This window comes from Alexandromys fortis, unplaced genomic scaffold, assembly GCF_014885135.2.
Source record: "Alexandromys fortis isolate MF-2015 unplaced genomic scaffold, M_Fortis_MF-2015_v1.1 scaffold_229, whole genome shotgun sequence".
NCBI lineage: Eukaryota > Metazoa > Chordata > Mammalia > Rodentia > Cricetidae > Alexandromys > Alexandromys fortis.
The window spans coordinates 602,554-621,814 of NW_026068122.1; the positions used below are offsets into that span (position 1 = coordinate 602,554).

The 19,261-nt window shown below is 41.4% G+C and overlaps 1 protein-coding gene and 1 pseudogene across 2 annotated transcripts; both read right to left on the reverse strand.

The window, feature by feature from the left end:
• Positions 1-538: 538 nt before the first annotated feature.
• On the reverse strand, positions 539-2,444 carry Fibin (fin bud initiation factor homolog). Of its 2 annotated transcripts, XM_050125410.1 has the most exons (2): positions 1,880-2,444; positions 539-1,780 (listed from the first exon to the last, which is right to left on the reverse strand). In XM_050125410.1, exons 1-2 carry the CDS (start codon positions 2,048-2,050, stop codon positions 1,397-1,399), a joined length of 555 nt encoding a protein of 184 aa, XP_049981367.1. In that variant the 5' UTR covers positions 2,051-2,444; the 3' UTR covers positions 539-1,396. The 2 variants fall into 2 exon arrangements, with proteins under 2 accessions (XP_049981367.1, XP_049981366.1); XM_050125409.1 differs by having other exon boundaries at positions 539-2,443.
• A 14,887-nt stretch (positions 2,445-17,331) lies between these two features.
• Positions 17,332-18,472, reverse strand: LOC126490407 (flotillin-2-like; annotated as a pseudogene).
• Between the last annotated feature and the right edge of the window lie 789 nt (positions 18,473-19,261).

Below are 19,261 nucleotides of genomic sequence, written 5' to 3' on the forward strand. Positions count from 1 at the left end.
TGATCTTTTGCTTACATAAAGAACAGAACAGAAGCATTTGAACTCTTGTGTACCTTATGTGTGGATGTACGTGAAAAGAAAGCATAGTTAAGGCGGGTGATGAGTATTGAGCCAGGATAATTGAAATGAAATCCATTTTCATATTTTGAGCCATTTAATTTAAGAGCACAGAACTAGTTTTCAATTTGTTAAGCATCACCAACTCTGAAAGTATATAATGCTGCCTCTCTAGCCTGAGAGTACAGGAGGTGGAGGTCTTTCTGACACTCTTCCAATCTTAAAGTGGAGAAATGTAAGATTTCCCAGCAGAAAAGGAGAAATCAAATGTACAATTCGGGTACAGGCTAGGTTCTTATCTCCCTAGCTGGGATGATGTCTGTGAGCAGGGAGGGTGGGATGATCCACCATACACTATCCTCCTTTATTTCATCCTCATTATGTAGTCTGGTAAAATGGCTTCACTCTGCCTTCTCTCTTCTTTGCCCTGGTCCCTCTTTGATATATGGAGATTAAAGATGAAAATTAGAAAGTAAGCCAGTATTATATGAAAACATTTATTGACTGAATAATAAAACTTAGGTTAAGGGGTTTCTAGAATTAGACTTCCCCCTTGAAATATAAGTTTCCAATATGCAGAAAGAAGCAATACTTCCCGACCCCAAAAAGAAAGAATACACTGGAAGCCTAAATCATAGACAGTGAGGGGTGTATTCCAGCAGTCTGTTTCTTTGATGGTACAGCGAAACACGCAGCAGATCCACATCGTGTGTGGGCAACCGCCCCAAAGCTTTGCTGTCTCAAATGCTGCATCCTCAATGTACACAATCCCACAGGGGAACCTTGAGCATTTTGCTGCTGGCGATTCGCAAGTAAGCTCTCAATAACACTCTTACAACAAAACAAAACAACTCAGAACGTGGTAAATAAATAAGAGCCAGAGGAGACTCAAGCAACTTCCTCGGCTGGCAAATGTGCCACAGACCTGGAAGCTCACATGAAAAACAGGCACCTCTGCCGTCAGAGACCAAAGAGAAGGCTGAAGAAGCAGTGTAGCTATCCACCATCCCCCTCCCCCCCCAGCCTCCCTTCAATGTGTCCACACAATCGTCAGGATGAGGAAGGTTAATCAGTCTTCCCACACAAAATACATTCTTGAGATGGGGCTGAAAGAAATGATCCTGTAGAGCTATGAAGCCCCTTAAGAAAAATACCCCAGGGATTACTTTAAAACTTTTTTTTAAACTGGTGAAAAATCTTCAGTAATAACATAAATAATGCACAGAACTAAACCAAAATCAGAATGAGTCAACCCCTTAAAGTTTTCTTTCTTTTGAAAAGACAATTCAGATGCATGCTGAAAGTGCAAATCTGGGTAAAATAAAGGTTACAATGGAATTTAGCCCGTCCTCTGTCCCCCACCCTCCAGATAGTCACTTTTCAGTCGACCTAGCCGGGTCCCATGGCTCCTGATGGTAAGTGCCAGCAGCTCGTATTTGTCTCTGAGCCCCACTGAGATGTCCAGCGTCTCCTTCAGCAAGGACTTGGTGTGGACCAGCATCCCCAGGAAGTCCTCGTTGAGTCTGCTTTCCTGCCGGCTATCCTGCTCCTGGCCCTGCTTGAACTTGCTTTCCAGTTCAGTGAGGGACTTGTCAGAGTTGGAATAGGCATCCCCAATCTGGTGGGACTCCCGCCTCAGGTATTTGCCATAGCTCTCTTCTCCATCAAGATCGTAGGAGATGCTTTTGCTGATGCCCTCCAGGACGCGCCCGGCATCCTCCACCTGGCGACCCAGCACTGTGAACTCCTCTCGAAGGGTGAGGCTCAGCAAGCTACTGGCTTGGCCCCCTTCCCCCTGGGAGCAGCGCCGGCGATCACTCACCCTGAAGAGCAGCTGGCATTTCTCTGGGTCATCATTCTCCTCGTAGTCTCCATCAGGCACGAAGTAATGATGCAGAGTCCCGTTAGACATTTCTGGGTACAGGGGACCATCAAAGTAGCCTCGACACAGATGGCAGAAGAAACCCATCCAGATCAACTTCGGGAACATCATTCTGGATATTTGGGAGAAGAGTTTTAGTTCAGGAACAAGGAAAGGGGTCCCCCCCTGGGAGTCAGTGGCTCCCAGTGATTGCGCCCGCCTCAGGGTCAACCCTCTTCCTGCTCTGTGATCCTGGTTTTCCCGCAGGCTTCATGTGGCTCTGCGCAGCAGCTGCCGCGTTTTGCACCGGCTCCTCTCAGTCCCTGATTCTCTTTCTGCTGCGCTGCTGGACCTCAGCCTTGGCTTTCCGGCAGGATCGCCCTTCCCAGCGAGTGGGGACTTGCTGCTTGGGGCCCTGGCTCTGCGGCCACCTTTGGAGTTCCCTCTGGCTCCAGGGAGATGGAGCTAGTAGCTAAGAGAAGCTGCTCCTGCGTTCTGATGCTATTTCAACCCTTGGACTGGGTGGGAATACAGAGAGCGTTCCCTTTGGCTAAAGATATCCTGAGGATTGCAGGGCTCTCAAATTACAGCTCATTTCGTCACTTGGAAGCCAGGGAACAAGTTTGGAAAGAAAGCTCTCACCAGGTCCCCCATTAAAGGTACAGGGTATCTTTTCCAAGATCGGAAGAGGAGACACTGTACAATAGGACTTAGCTTGAATGGGGGCATTAGAGGATGAATATAAACAAAACATCCAACTGATTAGTATGTTTAGGCAAGAGGTGATTGCTTTAGACATTCAATTACTAGGTAAGATATATTTGTACTCATTTTCGAAACATTTTCTTTGAGCACAAAATTCTAAGTATCAGAAATAGCAATTTTGTTCACAAATGGCTTAAAGTTTACTTTTAAAAACTAATACTTCAAAAACAGCATAGTGCAAAGTTGCTAATCCAAATAAAGAAATTAGAAGTTTTCAGTTACATCAATAAAAGGACAACTGAGACCACAGTGCAATCTATTAAACAGAATCCTACTGAGCCTTACTGAGTCCTTTATCTAGTATTTGACTGCTGGGGGCTCCTGTCAGAGACGTACAAAGCTGGTATTTTTATCCACAGGTAGAATGTTAAACAAATTGCTACTGTCTTATAGATTGTAGTTCAGTCATTAAGGTAAAGGTTTTAAAATTAAGTTAAAAAAAACTCATTTTCTTGAAAGAAAATAATTTACTGTAATTATTTCGTGCATACTAACATACCACAACTGGTTTAAAGAAGTAACTCAGATATTTGTCCAGCTCCCAGCTCTATAGCATGCCCATAAATATATATATTCAGAACTCCATGTTCCATGGCCATTATAAAGCGATAGAACTCCTAATAGTGTTTAAGTTGTGGGTTCACGCTTTACATTTTCTCTATCAAGTTCCTTTCTCTTTTTAATATTTACATAACTTGTCCATCACAGCCAATTTCTTCAACTTGTACCTCTTGATTGAACTAATCCCTTTGTAAGTCTGCACTACTCTCGCACCACATGGAAACCCTTACGGAGCTTGTCTCTGATTCTCCAGCTTTGGGAACAACAGCAGGCAAGTGAACTTGTAGATGGTGAGGCTGCTGTGTCTAGCAGAGCTTCAGGTACTGACCTAGGTGGGTGCAGCTCTCTTCTGAAGGACCCTGACACACATCAGAACCATGTGGGACTTGAGATTTCAGCAATTTTAGTCTTTTATTTGTGAATTGATTGTTAACTAGCCATTTGATAAGTCCTCCATTTGTTTAAATAGTTATTATACATCAAATTCCGCTCCCAGTATTGCAAACATATCAATGAACAAAACTGGAAACAAATCATTACTTTCCTAGAGATTTTAATTTTCGAAGTGCAGAGAGAATTAAAGTAAAATAAATAAATTTCCATTGTATATTGGATAATTTCAGGATTGTGGAGAAAAGAAACAGGAAATAGGTGAAAAAATGGAAGCAGGAAGCTTTTGTTTCCAAAGCTGCTTGTTATTTCTGCCTTGCAATGTAACTTCACCCCTCACAGTGAGTGCCCACTGTTCTGTAGCATCTCCCTTGGCACCATGGCAACACGAGGGACAGCTTTTATTGAGATGCACACAGCCCTGCTGTTGACAGAGCAGTTATCTCTCTTACTGTCACAGGCAATCCAAACTCCTAGACAACGAAAAGCCCAATGGAGTAACTAGTTATTTTTTTTAATGTAAAATTATGCATGCTTTCTGCAGTATGTTCACGATGGCCTCACACCTTCGTTTCTCTCTAGACACTCGACATAATGAAAATACAGACCAAAGCACTGTTCCTTCATCTTTATGCAACTAGGAAACCAAGGCTCATTTTCATTCTGTCCCAGTAGAAAACTCGAACCTTCTCTAAGTTAGAGACTGGGCTCGCAAGACATTGCCTCATTCCATGTCCATGGGACATTCCCGAATGACAGCTGATGGGTTTAAATCGCTGATTTGGCCAAAGAAAAGACCAAGGCTTTACTCAGATTCATTCCACTCCTTGCACAATCCACCCCCTTCTGGTTTACAAACCAATTCAATTATGCAAAGTCACATTAAGAACCAAATACTACTTTTCTGATTATAGGGTGTGCTTTTAATTAAACATGTAGACCAAGATGTACAATAAAATATTTCAGTCTTTCACTTCTCTTGTCAGAGTCAGGCGCATAGAGATGTACAGTCAAGGATAGAAGAGATAAGTATATTTACTTTTGTCGTGTAATCATTTCATATAAAGATAAAAATACCATGGCTTAAATCATAAAGAGCTATGTCTGTTCATGTGAGTACAGTCTTACCAAACACAAAGGAGCATTCACTGACAAACATACACTTTAGATTAAATTTTCAGAGAGATATAGTCTAAAACCTGGTTTTCTTTTATTGTGCCTTGGTCCCACTACATCAGCTTTTGTTTATTGTTGGGCAGCACCCTTCACTTATGTTTCCAAGAATAGTGATATTTTCTAGAGCTATATGCAACTTGTTTGTATCTAACAGAAATAGCAGATGAATTTTCTGTAGTTGAAATTGAAGTCTCTTACATCAGCATCAGTGCCCACAACTGGCCTCACTGGATTGATCCATAAATTAAGATTAAGATAGTATGAGTCTTGGGATAAACCTTTTGGTTTAGGAAAATAAGGAACCCTGTGTGTCAGCTAAAGGTATACCATATGAACTACATGGCTGGGTAGTTTAGGATCCTGTTTAGAAAAAGCACAGTATGGAGACAGACTCAAGGAAACTGTTGATGAATGGTCTCCTTACACCATACCTCATTTTTGTGATGCTCACTTGGGAGACACTGCTACTTTTTTGCAGTAGTGTGCTTGGAAATGTTTAGTAGCTGGCTAATGGGGCAGGGCTCCCATATTCTGTATTTGCTGATTTTCATAGTGCAAATATACTGATAAAAGAGAAAAAAAAATCCTCTTTATGGCCAGCATTATTGAATGCAGAGTTGGGGAAGTGAATGTACTCGTGCGCCGTCACCCAGCATTTTTCTCATGCAGACACATTAGATGTAGATTAGTTCAAGAGAATAGGAAGCAGCAAAGCCTTGCAACTCTAAGTGATGAGTTCTGCATATATATGTCTTGTTTGTTACAGTTTTAGATTGCCAGTTTCAATGGTTCAGATTTTAAAAACAGTAGTATTTAACAATGTAAAATTCCTGGAAACCTAACAATCAGCTCTCAACAAGCTGTGCAAAGCCATTTCCAACGAGCTGTCTTCAGCACACCATGATCTTTTGAAGAAACACTTCATTTTTTTTAATTTCATAATAGTTTTTGTTGCTTAATACTTACTGTGTGCCAGAGTCCATCCAGGACTAGTATGCTAGGGTCAAAGCTAAGGTGACTTCTGGGAGTTTGTCTGGGAGAAGTGAAGCCAGAGATAAAGTCCAAACACAGTATAAGGACAGAGTCTTCTAGAGTAAAACTGAAGTCTATTTTCTGCTGATAGGGAAAACATTTGAGCCTAGACAGAAGCTTGAAGACAAGTGGGAAAAACAGACATCAAACAACTTGGACTTAGGAAGGGTCTCTGGAGTCACAAGTAAACAAATAAATCTTGCTGTCCAATCCCAAGTATACAAATTTTTTAATTCTCAGCACACAGCATCAGCAAAATTGGCTCACCTGAAACTTATGTATCTTTTTTCATTTTAGTGTCCTTGAAATTTTTTTTTTCTCAACACTGTCCTGAGTGAGATAACCCAGACCCAAAAATATGAATATGGTATGTACTCACTCATTAGTGGGTTCTAGCCATAAACAAAGGACAGTGAGCCCGTAGTTTGTGATCCTAGAGAAGCTAAGTAATAAGGTGAACCCAAAGAAAAACATATATAGATCCTCCTGGAAATTGAAAACAGACAAGATTGTCAGGCAAAAGTAGGGAGCATGGGGGTGGGGGATGGGGGAAGGGAGAGGGAGAGAGAGGGAGGAGAAGGGGAGGATTGGGGAGAGCTTGGGTGAGTGGGGTGGTTGAGATGGAGGAAGGACGGATATGGGAGGAGGGAAGAAGATATCTTAATTAATGGAGCCATTTTGGGGTTGGCAAGAGGCTTGGCTCTGGGGGGGGCGGTTCCCAGGAGTCCACGGGGAGGACCCCAGCTAGGACCCTGGGCAGTGGAGGAGAGGGTGCCTGAACTGGCCTTATCCAGTAGTCAGACTGATGACTATCTTGAATATCACTATAGAACCTTCGTCCAGCTACAGATGGAGAGAGAGATGGAGACCCGCATCAGAGCACCGGACTGAGTTCCCAAGGTCCGGTTGAAGAGCAGAAGAAGGGAGAAATATGAGCAAGCAAGTCAGGACCACGAGAGGTTGGTCCATCCACTAAGACAGTGTGCCCTGATCTAATGGGAGCTCACCAAATTCAGCTGGCCTGGGACTGAACGAGCATGGGATCAAACTGGACCCTCTAAATGTGGCTGACAATTGGGGCAGACTGATGGGCCAATGATAATGGCACTGGGATTTGTCTCTACTGCATGTACTGGCTTTTTGGGACCCTATTCCATTTGAATGCATACTTTCCTAAGTCCGAATGTAGTGGGGAGGGCTTTGGACTCCCCACAAAGCTGGATACCTTGCCCTCCCTTAGGAATGGAGACGGTTTAAGGGGAGGGTGTGTGGGGGAGCAGGGGGGGGAGTGGAGGAAGTGGAAATTTTTATTGGTATAATTTATAAAGTAATAAAAAAGAAGGCAGAAAATAAAAAAAATCTGTTTTCTCTTGATCAATGATTACTTTGACGATGAGAGCGGGAGTTTAGGTTACACTGTGAACTTAAAACTCTGTAACTTCCCTTTTTCAAATGCTTTCTGATATTCTGCCTATTCTTAATAATAATAACAGTACAACTTTTATAGAAAAGAGACTCACATTCATGAAGTATATATTAGTTACTTGTCCTGTTACTGTACTAAAATACCCAATGAGAATAAACTGAGTGGATGGAAGATTTATTTTGGTTCACATTTCAAGAACCAAGTTCATTATGGTGAATATGCTGTGGGGGTAAATGCTTGAGGGAGCTAGTCACAATGCATTTATAGCCAGTAAAGAGGGCGGGAGTGAGAAGAGAGAGACAGATATCAGTGCTCAGTTTGTCTTCTGTCTGTACTCAATATAGAACTCTAGTTCATGCTATGGTGGTAGCTACAGTTAAAGCATGTCTTTTCATTTTAATTAACCTAATCTAGATAATCCAACAAGACAAGGTCAGAGACTTTGTCTCCTAGGTGATACTAGGAGTTAGCCATATTCACTATCAGAGAGTTTAGAATGATTAGGTCACCAAACTGTACCTAGAGATCCTAGAAGGAGAAATGATTACACTCCAAATATCTAAAAATTATCGGTCTGAGATTCTGGACCATATCAAATGGAGAGAAAGGGCAAAGGGTATTTTCTGGGAACATAGAAGATGGAGGTCCTGAGGTGAGAGGAGCAAGGTTATTGAATAGATGGGGACAATACAGATAACAGATAAACCATTAGGCACTTTGGAGATGATTTTAGTCAATTAAAAATTAGGCAGCAGCATTTATAAGCAGTGTTTGTTTAGAGACTGTGAGAAGAATAGAGGGAGAAAATGGAAAGGAGGTGCAGTGGAAATGGGACAGCTGGTGATGGCCTTATTGTGCAAGCATGGGCACCAAGTTTCTTCTCTGGAACACATGTGAAAGCTAAGTATGCTAAATGCCTGTTATATTACCAATGGAAAAAAAGAGATAAGAGGATTTCTGGGGTTCATCCTGACTTCTCTGGCTAGTCAATCAAACCCAAGGGGTAAACTTCAAGCCCTTGCTGCAAAAATTATATAGTACCTGAGGAATGATGCCTAAGATTGTACTTGGGCCTCTATGCATGTACCACACACACACACACACAAGCACACAGAAAAAGAAGAGGGAGAGACAGGGTGATAGAGAGAAATGGAAAGAAGAGAGAAAGAATTTATTATATCAACTGTTCTCTGACATCATTGGTTATGGATGGGAAGGAAGCCATTAGAGTCTCAAACAGGAAATGGGTATTTTAAATAATGTGAATATTTATTTCATATATTTGGTATAGCTAGAATATACAAAGAAAAAATCTATTATTAGTCAAGGTTCCCTAGGAACATAATTGATAGAATGAATCTGTATATATTAAAAAGGGAATTATTAGAGCAGTTTACGGACTATAATCTGGCTATTCAATAATGGCGATCTCCTGATGGAAAAGCTAAGAATCCAGTAGATATTCAGTCCATGAGGTAGATGTCTCAGCTTGTCTTCAGTTACACTGGAACCCCAAAATGTAGGTTCAGATATTAATGAAGAAACACCTCCGTAGTAGAATAGATGAACTTGTCATTGGGAGTAAAGGCAGTTAGGCAAAAACAAGAGCTTCTTCCCAGGCCTGTTTATGTGGGCTGCTACCAGTTTTAGGGTAGGTCTTTTGACTTCAAATGGAGTGTCGTAGTTAGCGTTTCTATTGCTGTGAAGGCTACCATGACCATAGCAATTCTTATAAAGAAAGAATATTTAATTGGGGTGGCTTACATTTTTTGAGGTTTAGTCCATTGTCATCATGGTGTGACATGGTGGCAGGCAGGCAGCCGTGATGCTGGAGCATGAGCTGAGTGATAGTTCTTACATCTTGACTCACAGGCAACAGGAAGTGATCTAAGCCTCTAGGTGGTATCTTGAGCATATATAAAACGTCAAAGTCTGCTTGGGCAGTGACATACTTCTTCCAACAAGACCATACCTACTCCAAGAAGGCCACACCTCCTAAAGCCACTCCCTTTGAGGGTAATTTTCTTTTAAAGTACCACATTCACTCCCTGGCTCCTAAAGGCTTGCAGCCATATCATAATGCAAAAATGCATTCAGTCCAACCTCAAAAGTCTCCATAGTATGTAACAGTCTCAAACTTATTTAAAAGTCTAAATATTAAGTCTAAATTGAAAGTCTAATAAAGTCTAAGTATAAGAGTCTAAATTATTTCAAAGTCTCTTCTGAGATTTATGCAATCTCTTAACTGTAATGCCCTGTAAAATCAAAATGAAAAAGGCAGATCACATATTTCCAACATGTAATGTCACAGTATATACATTAGTATTTTGAAATGTATGGAAGGGAGCATAGTGAGGAAATACTGGACTAAAGTAAGACCAAAGCCCAGCTGGACAAACTCCAAATTCTACATTTCCATGTCTGATGTCAAAATACTCTTTGGGTCTCCAACTCCTTTCAACTTTGTTGACTGCAACACACTTCTCTCTCTTGGGCTGTTTCACTCTCTGTTGGCAGTTTTTCTTGGCAGGTATTCTATAGCTTTGGCATCTCTAACATCTTTCTGGCCTCCAAAGCAATCAGGCTTCAACTTCATAGCTTCACACAATGGCTTTCTTAGGCCTCTGTTCAGGGTTACCCCTGACACATACCTGACCTCAGCAGCTTTCCTTAGTCATGGGGGCAAATTATACAGCCCCCTTTTTTCTATTTTTAACTCTAAATAATAAGCATGTGGACAAAGTTGCCAGGTTCTACTGCTTGGTTAGACTGGGACAAGGCCGCCTTGTTTAACTACATTGCCACTAGCTTTCTGCTTACCTTCACTGCCTAAATATTGTTGTCCTTGAAATTGCTCTGTAGACTAGGCTGGGCTCAAACTCAGAGATCCACCATTCTCTGCCGTCTGAGTGCTGGGATCAAGGGTGTGCACAAGTATACTACTCTAAGATTTTCTTTAATTTCTTTTAACAAGTTGGAAACTTAGTTGGGTGGGATCTTGCCCTGAGATCACTACTCATTTTATTCCATTTCTTAACCTGTTTATCTCCTTGAACACAGAATTTAGAACTGTCCCAATTTCCTGAGTTCCTTTTTTACATAAATATTTTCCTTGCTTAGCTTGCTCCTTTTCATTATATATCTTCATAAATAACATATATAACTATACAACATGTAAATTATAATATATAATAACATATATAACATATATAATATATATAATAACATTAGCCATACAACAGAGTCTATACTAGGTTATTTTGAGATTTCTTCTGCCAATGGAATTGGAGTTATTCCAAAATTCTTCATTTAGCCTCAGGCAAACTTTTTGGACAAGAGCAAAAAGCATCCACATACTTCACAAAAATATCACAAAAACGATTTCTATGTAACACATACTAAAATTCTTCTCTGAAATCTTTCAAGCCAGTTCCCACAATTCATATCACTCTTAATGCCACTGTTTTCCATGTTCCTACTGGTAAGGCTCATTATTATTAAGCAGTGCTTAGCTTAAAGTGTTCCCCTGCTTTCCTAAACCAAACTCTTAAAGTACAAATTCCTCCAAATGAAAGCATGGTCAGGCCTTTCACAGCAATACCCTCATCCCTGGTACCAACTTCTGTCTTAGCTAGGGTTTCTATTGATGTTAAAAGACACCATGGCCATAGCAACTCTTACAAAGGTAAAGCATTTAATTGGGCTGACTTACATTTTAAGAGGTTTAGTCTATTAACATGGTACAACATAGTAGCATAAAGGCAGACATAGAGCAAAAACTGAAAATCCTTACATCTTGACTCACAGGCAACAGAAAGTGGTCTGAGACATTGGAAGTATCTTGAGCATATAGGGGACCTCAAAGTCTACCTCTACAATGACACAATAAGACAACATACACTCCTAGGCCACGCCTCCTAATAGTGCCACTCCCTTTGGGAGCCATTTTCTTTGAAATCACCACATGATCCAATCAAGAAAATCCTTCACAAGTGTGTCCAGTGGCTTGGGTTTTTAACTTGGGAATTAACTAAGGCTGATTCCAGATGTAGTCAAGCATGATTAAACAAAGATTAGCCAGCATGGTCTGTAGATACTTTCTTCACAATTACTACCACATTCAGGGTCTCCAGTCTCTCCATCATTTCACTCATGATCACAGAACACATGAAATCCTAGAGAAGAGGAACTACAGAGTTGAGACTCTGAGAAACTGAATTAGAAGAGTCAAGAGAAAAGGAAATACCCTGTGGTAGGGAAGGCAAAAAGACCTTAATTCAACTCAGCTGATGGTGATTCTGAGGACATACATACAATATATAATACATATAAGAGGTGGGTAGAGAGAGGACCATTAAACTTCAATGAGGAGAGGCAGTTCTGTGTTCATTCAGTACTTATACAGTTCTAGACAATGTCAGCTACACATATTAAAAGGACTTGAAAAGAATCTTTCCCCTAGATTTAGACTCTTCATTGACTTCCTACATTCTTATAAGGAAATTAATTTTTTTTTAGTTGGCTAATACTTTGAATTGGCTGGGTTCCAGCTTCCAAAGTCTGTATTCCAGCACTTCTTGCTATTCTTATAAGCAAAAGGTATGAATTATCTCAAAGTCTTCATTCAAAGAGCAGATCTCTTTGGCCAGGACTTTCTTTCTCAAGTCCTTTCTGGACAGATACTAATTCTCTTTTTTCTTAACTGAAATACATTTCTTCTGAAGGCCCTTGACTGATCTTTAGATACTAATTAGTTTTCTCCATCTTTTCTTTTATACTTCATGTATGCTTTATCGTCTTGGCACTTACCATTGTTTATTGTTGTGCTTTGATTTGTGTGTTAATTTGCCTTAGGTTTTTCACTCCAAAGATGAACTTAAAGACTTAAACCTCCAAAGACAAAAATTGTACACTCTTACCTTTCTGTGTATCTTTTATTGTAGGGTTTCTATTGGATCATTGGAATTGTTCAATGGTGAATGTGTGCCCCCATCTTAGGTAAAGTCAATTATTTTCTTTTCTTTTCTATTTAATGTTTCAGTGGTACTGTGTGTGTGTGTGTGTGTGTGTGTGTGTGTGTGTGTGTGAACAGATGACAGGTAATATGTGTCCTATCTTATTCTTTTGAGGAAGGGTCTCTTATTGAACTTGGAGCTCTACTGGGAGTTAGTATGTCTAAGCAAATTTTCTATCTTCACCTCACAGTCTGGGGGTGACAGGTGTGTGTGTCCAGATCCAGCATTTTAAGTGGGTGCTGGGGATTCAAAGTTGAATCTTCATGCTCATACAACAAGCATCTTACCCACTGAGCTGTCTCTCTATACTCATCTTTAATCGTGTGTATTGCACTGCTTTGGATTCATTTATTAATTTGTATTCCTCCCCTATTAGACTGTGAGTTTTTCAACACTTACTTTTGTATTCCTTGTGATTAACACACAGTTAGGGCTAAATGCTTGTTATTTGTTGTGATAGCTGAACTGTGGAATTTGAAAAATTTTATTATTTAATAAAGGTTAGATAGTCTATCAGAGTTCACATTTTTCCCTGACCATCAGTCAATGTGTGATGTTTTTGTGAGGAATCTGAATGAACTTGGCCGGAAAGAAGAGGGAGGAGCACTGTGGATTCCAGTAACCAGATGTGCAGCAGTGAATGAGTACCACTCAGAAATAGATTGCTATCCTAAGTAAACTGTGGCTCAGTCTCTGCACAGGGTCATGTGAGACTGTGGTTTGTAAACTGGGGAAGAAACAGATTATATGGTAGGGTCATTTTCTATTTTCCTGATGAAGATTTTTCTTTGTTTCCTGTTGTTTTAAGGTATATTCTAAGTTACCATCCAGTCAAGTTTGCAGAAGGATTAGTCCTTTTTTCTTCCTACTTTGTGATTGTTTTATTTCTTTCTTGTCTTGGTCTGAACAGGCTGGGATAATAGACAATTGAAGATCTTTCTCCATGAAAAAAAGTTTGCTCCTAGGATATATTCTGGAGAAATGAGCAGAAACGCAGAAAAATGTTAGGTGAAGATATTTATTGTTGCATTTTTCTTGGACTAGCAACCTGGAAACAAGCTACATCCTACTAATAGGAACAAACAGAAATGCTAAATTCATCCCATATACTTTGCTCATAGTCTTTGTTCATCAAATGGATCAGGGTTCCTTCTATGCATGGACTACTATAGCTACAGGCAGTAGCTATATCTTTTGTCTAGTGTGTATTATCTGTAGTGTCCACAGTAATGTGTAGTACGAATTTTGAGAAGAAAAGAAAAATAAAGAAAGGGAATTAGAACAGAAAGAATTGCAGTCTAAAAGCAGTCCTATTGGAGAGCTGCCTCCACAGGGTGCGTCTCTGACCCCAGGAGCCTGGTTCTGCACAGTGCAGACACTCATTTGCATTGTCTACTGAACCACTCTGCTGTATATCAAAGGAAACTGCCCTTTGGATTCAGAAGCTTCTAGAAGGTTCATTCCATTGTCAAATAAGATCAGCATGTTTAATTACTATGGATTTGTGCTTAAGTTTCTAGACTTCTGTGGGCTATTTTTTATTGCTAGCCTCAGGAACTGGATTGGGGAGCAAAGCGAGGAGAAAGGCAACTTATATATTTTAACTATTTTGTGGTATGTGAGGTTATAAGAGGAAAGTAAGAAGCTAAAAAGAAATCCCGAAATTCAGCAATTATAACCAGTTCTAAATTTTTCTTTCTCAGTTCCAGGTCATCATTTGAATATTTATTGGGACAATTACTTCTTCCACGAATGTTACCTCACACAATCAACTAAATAAAAGAGGTCTCTGGAATAGATTCCTAACCTGGTTTGGTACCTATGGATGAGAAAAGGAACTTAAAAATGTGCATAGAAAGATAGTTATCATATTTCTTGCTGTCATTTCTTTTAATAACATACGCAGCTTTGCTTCAGAGCTAGCTAAACAAGGACTGAGAGTGTGTGACTGCCCACACAGTAATGTTACTATGAAGGGAAACAAAAAGGTGTATGTTTAGTTTACCATTTCCAAAGATTAAAAAATCATGGTAACAATTTTAATTAAAAAAAAAAGAAAAGAAAATAGAACAAGCTTTCTTGGTCCAGACGTTAACCATAGCAAACTATCTTCTGACATGTTTTCTAAGCTATGAAAAATAATGTTCAAATTCTTTTAATGTTTAAAAGTAGAGACTGTGCTACCCAGGTGGTCTCCAAGTAACCAAGTAACAGATGATGTTTATAAAGACTCAGTATTATAAAAGATAGAGAACTCCTTTCCCCCCCAAGTACACCAATGTCTGGTACAAGCTGGCAACTATTTATAATTTATGACTGGTGGAAATATTTGTGACTTGTAATAACACTGTTGCGGTAGAGCAGAAGGATAATAGACTCCAAGATAATCAGTTTTTTTTTTTTTTAAAAAAAAAGCACACAAAAGGAAACAATTTCCTAGCTTAGAAATTCTAGCAAGTGTAAAAAGCCACCTCACTGTGGGGTCCAGGCAGAAGCCCACGTCTACCATATATATGCATGGGACGAGCCTGAGGTTCACTGTCTACGATAATTCATCCTTTCCCCACATCTTTTTCTTGAAATTGTTTACTGATAATAGTTTTATCTCAAGCAAGCAAACAAACAACCAAACAAACCAGGAGTCGAATAAATGGAAAGGGACCATAGTGTTCTCAATAAAAGAAAAATTTATATTTCTGTTAGGAATAACATAAACACATTTAAAAAGGAACGAAAGACGATTTGTCATCTAGAAATGTGCTTTCCACTCACAGATCCTTTTTTTTTTTTTTTTTTTATACGATCCTCAGCCAGAGGAAATTATTTCTTAGTTTTATACAAAAGGCCCCTCCTGGCTCAGTGTGGCTGCATTCCACAGCCGGCTGAAGACAGAAGAAAGGGATTAGTCTGGAATGCTGGATTCACTGTGGTTTGCAGCTCTGGGTGCTGAGCAGCAGCAGGTGACAAGGAAAACAGAACCTGAGTGCACAGGAAAGCAAATGTCTGGATTCAGGGGCTCAGTGGGATGTGGGTAAATGCCTCCGTGTTTTCCTTTGCATTTTCTAACATATTGGAACCCTGGCCTAGAATATTGAACTAGAAGGGGTTCCTAGATATTTTAATTCAAAGAGGAACACCTCTTGGTTAAAACAAACAAGCAGCACATGAAAAACACTCCAAATAAATAAAACTCAAATTCAGAGTTCATCAAGATTACTGACCCAGATATCACAGTTAAATTTGAGATACTAAAATATCATGCAATATGTTTCTAGTGAAAACAGAGTAATAGTTGTATATATCGCTCGACTTGAAAAAAAAACAAATTGAAAAAAAAAACCCATGCAGCATGTGAATACTACATGTCTGTGTCTGGTCTGGGGTTTGGTTGTTGCACTTCCCCACTGCCTGTCTCCCTTAATAAAAATGAAGATCTCTTAGGCTCCCCTCCCCCCACAAAGTTGATGATCTATTTCAATTTGGTCAAAGCTGTAGGAGCCAGTCATGGTATGCTGAACATATCACCCAAAGGAAGTTCTTTACCTTCAACCATTATCACCTGCCAGAGTAAGATAAGTTTAATAGAGGCCTGGGTCTCAGTAGTTTACCCTGAAGCAATACCTTTTTGCAGAAAGGACCATAAATTAAGATTACCTGAACATCACCCAAGAACAGACCATCCAAAGGAAATGCCTAACGTTCCAACCACTGTAGATAAGATCACCTACCAGCACACACTCACCATGACACCCCTAGACAAATGTCAGTCAATCAGGGGTCCTGAGCCTCAGAAACCCCTCACCCCCACCTTTACTACTATAGAAACTCAACTCTAACTGAGCTCGGGGGTTCTCTGTTTATTCCAATACATTGGACATGTGGAGAGACCGAGTTTGCAAACTTGCATAAAATAAAGTCTCTTTGCGTTTACGTTTGGGACTCCGACTCCTTGTTGTCTTTCGGGGGACTTTGTGTATTTGGACATAGCAAAAGCAAGTACACTTCCCCTTAGGTTCCCTCACTTTATTGAGGATATAGTATCCCGAGGCTCAGGAGTTGCTAACCCATATTTTCACATGCAGAACAACTACACAGGCTGGAGCAGGGCCAGGGTTGGAGACAGGGATCTTGGGACACCCTTGCACCCCTACTAAAATACTTGGACATTGGGTTCTTCTGACACCACTAGGGCAAAGATACAGAGGGTTTAGCTGTTTCCCATGGCTAGAACCTCATTATGCTAGGGAAGAAAATGGCATAGAGTGAGGTTTGGCCACCCTACAACACTTGGTTCTTTTAGGGTTGGCATAGCCTTGCTCCTTGGAGAGCCCCCTGCCCAAGAGAGCTTAGCACTAGGAACTGTAAATTTTCCTGTCCTCAACAGAGCTAGACATTAACCCCAGAAAAACTTAGTAGAATTGGACTAAGACACCCCCCCCCCCCAATCAAGGACAAGCCAACGAAGAGGATGTCACTGAGCACAAGCAGGGATTCCTGAAGCAGCAGTAAACAATATAAGCTATAAGGATGGGTATAACAGCAGGCCTGGGCCTGGGTGTGTATGGAGAGCATTACTCTAGGCCTAATAGGGCAAAAGTGTGTGGGTTGTGGGTTTCCTGTAACAGAGTTTAGGGCTAGAAGTTCAGACTGGGGGAGAGGAGAGTGGGTGTCCTATCCAGAAATCTGTACCCATGCTGTGCTCTGAGTTTGAAGGCAGCAGGCTACTGAGAAGCAGTGGGACCGCTCGCTCCTCACAGACAGACAGTGATGATAATAAACAGTTTCAACTTCAGCTTAAGCTCTATGATGTGTGTGGAGGAGGGAAGAAAGGGGGAGAGAAACAGAGAGCCAGAGGAAGAGGTACATTTGTCAGAAGAGAAAACACAGTAGATGAATGTGGCTGTTAATGTGTGGGTGTGATGGAGAGAGGAAGAAAAGGCTAACAGGAGAGAAGGGAGGATAGTCAGAGGTGGCCTGAACACACCACACTTCCGGTTCCTACAAAATAAGGCACTAGAGTCAGTAATGTTCTCGTTGTCCCTGTGATGTTAAAACGGGCGCTGAAAGGGCGGGCAGCTGCTGAAAGACTTGAGTCTGCAGGAGACTCGTACCTGGGCACCACTGGCATCCTTGATCTGGGCTACCTTTGAGATGGTCACACTAGTGAGGGACTGAACAGAGTCAGGCAGTCCTGCTAGCAACCGGTTCACTTCTGATGTCACCTTGCTGTTGTCCCCACTGAGAACGGCAATCTCATCGACTTTGGTCAGGAAGGCAGCAATCTAGGGCGGGGCCTTCAGCACCAATGCCTTTTTGGCTGTATCCTTAGACTTCTGGTAGGCCTCAGTCTTAAGCTTCAACCGCTCAGCCTCTGCCTTACCCATTGCCTCAACGACTGCTGTCTGCCTCTCCAATTTTGCGAATCTTCTCAGCTTCTGCTTGTGCCAACAGGGCTTGGTTTACCTTTTCGCCCTAGGCAATCTGCTGGATGAGATGGCACTCTGCCTCTGCAGGGCAGTGCACTGTAGTGATGAGCTTCCTTGTTGGTACAGAGGATCTCCTGTGTCTTCACAATGATCTGCTCTTGCCCTACACTACTTCAGTTTCTTCCTGCAGGATCTTCTGTTGCTCTTGAGCCAACTGAACCTTAGCTGTCTTGATGTTTACCTCCTCACTGAAGGCTGACTTTGGCAGCTCCAAGGCTCTCTTAAAATCACCAATCTTGGTGTCTGCCATGAACTTCACATCTAATATCTACTCCTTGCACTCAGCTTCCCAGATACCGGTGTCCTGTTCTGCCTCTGCCACACCCATGTCTGCATCTCTCTGTACGACAGCCGTCTGGCAGCTCAGATAGTCTACTTTGTCATAAATGTCCTTGATGGTACAGTTGAGGATTCTGATGCCCATACGGCCAACATCAGGGGCCGCCACTTCCCCCACCAGTTTGGCAAGCTGGTCTCAGTCCTGGTAAATCTGTTTTACAGCCAGAGCCCCAAGGACGGAGTGTAGATGCACTATCAGGGTTTGCAGGATGATGTTCTTAATGTCTTGCACATTCTTGCTCGGAACTGTTCACAGGTCAGGACCATGAGGGAGGTCCTTCTCTGTCATGATCTTCACCTGGGTGACATGTGTCACAGTTAAAGCTACCCCCTGTGCCATCTCTACGTCCTCAGAAGATGCCATGAGAAAAGTTATGTGACTTTAATTGTACACATTTTTAAAAAACTATTCAAGCGGTGCTGCCTTGTTTCTTGTCACTTGACACAAACTGGGGTGTTGAAGTAGGAGCAGCGGGGCTGCGTCCCTGGCACCCTGCCGCCCGCATGGCTAGCTTATGCCCCGAAATAATTACACGGAAACTGTATTCTTTCAAACACTGCCTGGCCCGACTAGTTCCAGCTTCTTATTGGCTAGCTCTTACATATTGTTCTAACCCATTTCTAATATTTTGTGTAGCCCACGAGCTGGCTTACCAGGGAGGATCTTAACCTGCGTCTGTCTGGAGCGGGAGAATCATGGTGACTCCCTACTAAGCTTCTTTCTCCCAGGATTCTCTTCTGTTTTCTCTGCCTACCTAAGGGTTGGCCTATCAAGGGGCCTAGGCAGTTTCTTTATTAATAAGAAATCACTCCCACATCACTGGGGTCATTTGGGGAAGAGGGAACCTCAGCTGGGGTTGTCCACTTTGGTCACCATCAGTGTGACTTGTAGTCGGCTGTCTTCTGGCCATTTTCTTGATCTATGGTTAGTGGGTGAGTCCAGTGCATTCTGATAATACTCATGGGAAGGTGGGAAGGTGGTCCCGAGAACTATAAGATAGCCAGCTGAATGTGAGCCCAGAGAATGAGCAGGAAACAGCATTCCTCTATGGCCTCTGCTTCCATTTCTTCTTCCAGGTTGTTGCTTTGATTCCCTGTCCTGACTTCTCTTCACAACAGACTGTGAGACGAAATAATCCCTTTCCTTCCCAAG